This window comes from Alligator sinensis, unplaced genomic scaffold (genome assembly GCF_000455745.1).
Source record: "Alligator sinensis unplaced genomic scaffold, ASM45574v1 scaffold526_1, whole genome shotgun sequence".
Taxonomy (NCBI): Eukaryota; Metazoa; Chordata; order Crocodylia; family Alligatoridae; genus Alligator; species Alligator sinensis.
This window is the reverse complement of record NW_005843110.1, coordinates 350,807-353,964: the sequence shown is the minus strand read 5'-3', so window position 1 is coordinate 353,964 and position 3,158 is coordinate 350,807. Positions and strand designations below refer to the sequence as shown.

Sequence of the window (3,158 nt, the reverse complement as noted above, 5' to 3'; positions counted from 1 at the left end):
TGCCTTTGACTAACACAGCTTATTAAATTACAACTACTTACATTTAGAAAAGTTAGTGCAATGGTTGCTGATATCCTTCAGTTGTGCTCCTGCTCCCATGTGCTTGGAAATATATATAAGTATATATACCTTACATTTGTCATCCAGAACACTACAAATGAGCATTTTTGAGTAGCTATCTGTTATTTGCCTGAAACACCTATTGCACTGGGGTTTCACTTCAGATAGAAAAAAAGCCAGGTGCTGCAGTGATAGGGATACAGAAGTGGGTGGATTAATGGATAAAGTGATACATGGATAAATAGATTGAAAAAACTGGAAAAAATAATATTTCATTTGCTACAAAATAAATTGCAATACCGCTACCAGTGACCAGTAACTCATTCAAGAAATTAAGTCTCTGTCATCCCAGGTCTTCAACAATGAAAGGAAACCCATTCACTGCTTGCTTCTGTTTATCTGTCTGTTTTTTGGGGTTTGGGTTTGGTTTTGTTGGTTTGTTTGTTTGATTGATTGATTGATTGATTGATTGATTGATTTTACTGGTCTATGTATGGTCCTCACTATACAGCATCACAAATTTGCTACTACATTTTAAAACACAAGCAGAGGTAATTGAATGACTGCTTATAATCAGTTGAAAATGTTGTGGAAAATATTACTAAATCTTAATTCTTTCATTTTTGAACTCCACAGAAATATTGCACAACGAATATATTTCTTCATCTGTCCAAAAATGATACCTGGTTAGATGCATGGGGTGTACAGGGGCTGGACAGACAAATAGGTCTATGTACCAGTGTCCCTGAGGTGGCATTTTGGAAACTTTGCCCCTAATTCTGCTGCCACCAAAGTCAATGGAAATTTGGCCACAATTTCATTGACCAGTCGATAAAATGACTTAATTTAATCAAATGTGGCAAGAAGAAGTGTGTTTCAGTTGCATTAAAGGAGTTGAGTAGTATATATTTGGAAGAATGTCCTGATTGTGAACATGGTTAAGCATTATTAACAGTTATCTGGAAAGGTTATAAAACCAATTTCTATGGGAGTTTTTAAGTTTTTAAACATTTGTCTGGAGTGCTTTAGATAGGAATGTTCCTAACTTGATCAGGACCTTGAAGTATATAAGGTTCAGCAGTCCCTTCCAGCCCTATCTTTTTATGAGTTATTTCAAAAAGGTTTGTTCTTGTATTGGAAACATCTGGGTGGATTAACAGATAAAACTTCCATAGATTTAAGATCCTGTAAAATCTATCTGAGTAATAACCTGGCTTCCATCACTGAAGAACTTGATTGTCTCAAAAATGATTAAAAATCCTGAAAATACACTAAATTCTAGTGAAGTGTCATAGAATCATAGGGAAATAGGGCTGGAAGAGACCTCAAAAGGTCATCTAATCTAACCCCCTAATGAAGGCAAAACCATCCCTGACTAAACCATCCAAATGACTGTTTAACCTCCTCTCATAAACCATCCCAGTCAAATGTCTGTTTAACCTCCTCTCGATCTTTGAGGCCATCACAGTATGCGAGATCAATCTCTAAACCCCTCTTCTCTACTTCTCAGAAGGATGGATAAGGAGAATAGGACATCTGTGACCAAGTTCATCCTGCTGGGCTTCCCAAATCTGCAGAAGTGGCACAAGGTCCTATTTGTTTTCATCCTCTTCATATACATCCTCACACTGGCAGGGAATGGCCTTATCATTGCTATTGTGAGAACTGACCAGCAGCTGCAAACACCCATGTACTTTTTCCTGAGCAATCTCTCCTTTCTGGAGATCTGGTACACCACCACCATTGTCCCAAAGATGCTGGAGACCTTCCTGGTGGCCAGAACCACCATCTGCCTCAACTGCTGCCTGGTCCAGTCCTTCTTCCATTTCTTCCTGGGCATCACTGAGTTTCTGATCCTGACTGTCATGTCCTTTGACCGCTACGTTGCAATCTGCAAGCCGCTGCACTACACTTCCATTATGACCCATCAGAATTGCTCCCTGCTGGTCATGGGAGCTTGGACACTGGGTTTTGTGGTAATCTTTTCCCAGGCAGTACTGCTCCTACAGGTCCCATTCTGTGCCAGAAATGTCATCAACCACTTCTACTGTGACATTGGACCGATCCTGAAGTTGGCCTGTGCAGACACACAGACCATTGAATTGCTGGGTTTCCTAGGCTCCATCACCATCATCCCCAGTACCCTGCTCTTCACAGCGGTATCCTATTTCTATATCATCACTACCATTGTCCGCATCCCCTCTGCTGGTGGGCGCCGGAAGGCCTTCTCCACCTGCGCCTCCCACTTCACCGTGGTCTCCATCCTCTACGGAGCTGTTGTCTTCATGTACCTGAAGCCCTCAACTCACTCCTCCTTTAGTCTCAACAAGGTGGTGTCAGTCCTGAACACACTCCTGACCCCCTTACTGAACCCATTCATATACACCATAAGGAACAAGGAGGTGAAGGCTGCCTTGAGGAAAGCTGTGAGCAAGTAAGAGCCTATTTCAGGATGTCCACAATCCCTCAAAGGTACAACAACTGAACTCAAATCCTGGTTTTTCCCTGAGCAAATTGTGGGCCAAGGCCAAGGCTTTGATGCAAAATAAGAGATGTATTTTTATGCTGAGGTGACTGTATTGGTATAAAAAATTAAATGAGGGAAAAGAAGGTGGTTTCACTTTATCTCAGTTTAGTTTTGGTAAACTCCAGGGTGGAGGGTAGCTGCATTGTAATAAAAGCTACCTGATACTTCCCTCCACTACAGCATTATGTCAAGGTAGTAATTATATTTTTTTAAAAGCTATATACCAGGGATGACCTGGTGAGGGGACGGCAGATCCTTGACCGCCTGGGCAATAGTGATCATCACCTGCTGGATTTCATTATCCAATGCAGGGTGTCAAGGGCTCACACCAAGGCTAAAGCCCTTGACTTCAGAAGGGCCAACTGGAGTTGGAGGAGGCACTGAGGGCCTAGAAGGTAGAGGAGATGGGAGTTCATGAGGGATGGTCGTACCTTAAGGGGGCGATCCTCCAGGCCCAAAAGATAACAGTCCCTGAGAGAAACAAGGAGGGTAAGAGTGCTCAGAAACCCCCTTGGCTCAGCAAGGGCATTCAGCAATGCCTGAGGACTAAAAGGGAGGTGTACAACCAGTG

The 3,158-nt window shown here is 42.4% G+C and overlaps 1 protein-coding gene across 1 annotated transcript; it reads left to right on the top strand.

The window, feature by feature from the left end:
- Positions 1-1,574: 1,574 nt before the first annotated feature.
- Positions 1,575-2,498, top strand: LOC102381034 (olfactory receptor 6X1-like). The gene has a single exon (XM_006037440.2). It carries the CDS (start codon positions 1,575-1,577, stop codon positions 2,496-2,498), a length of 924 nt encoding a protein of 307 aa, XP_006037502.2.
- The last annotated feature ends 660 nt before the right edge of the window (positions 2,499-3,158 follow it).

What these genes read in the sequence shown, in the direction of transcription:
- LOC102381034 (XM_006037440.2), top strand. Translation starts at nt 1,575, where the DNA reads ATGGATAAGGAGAATAGGACATCTGTGACCAAGTTCATCCTGCTGGGC.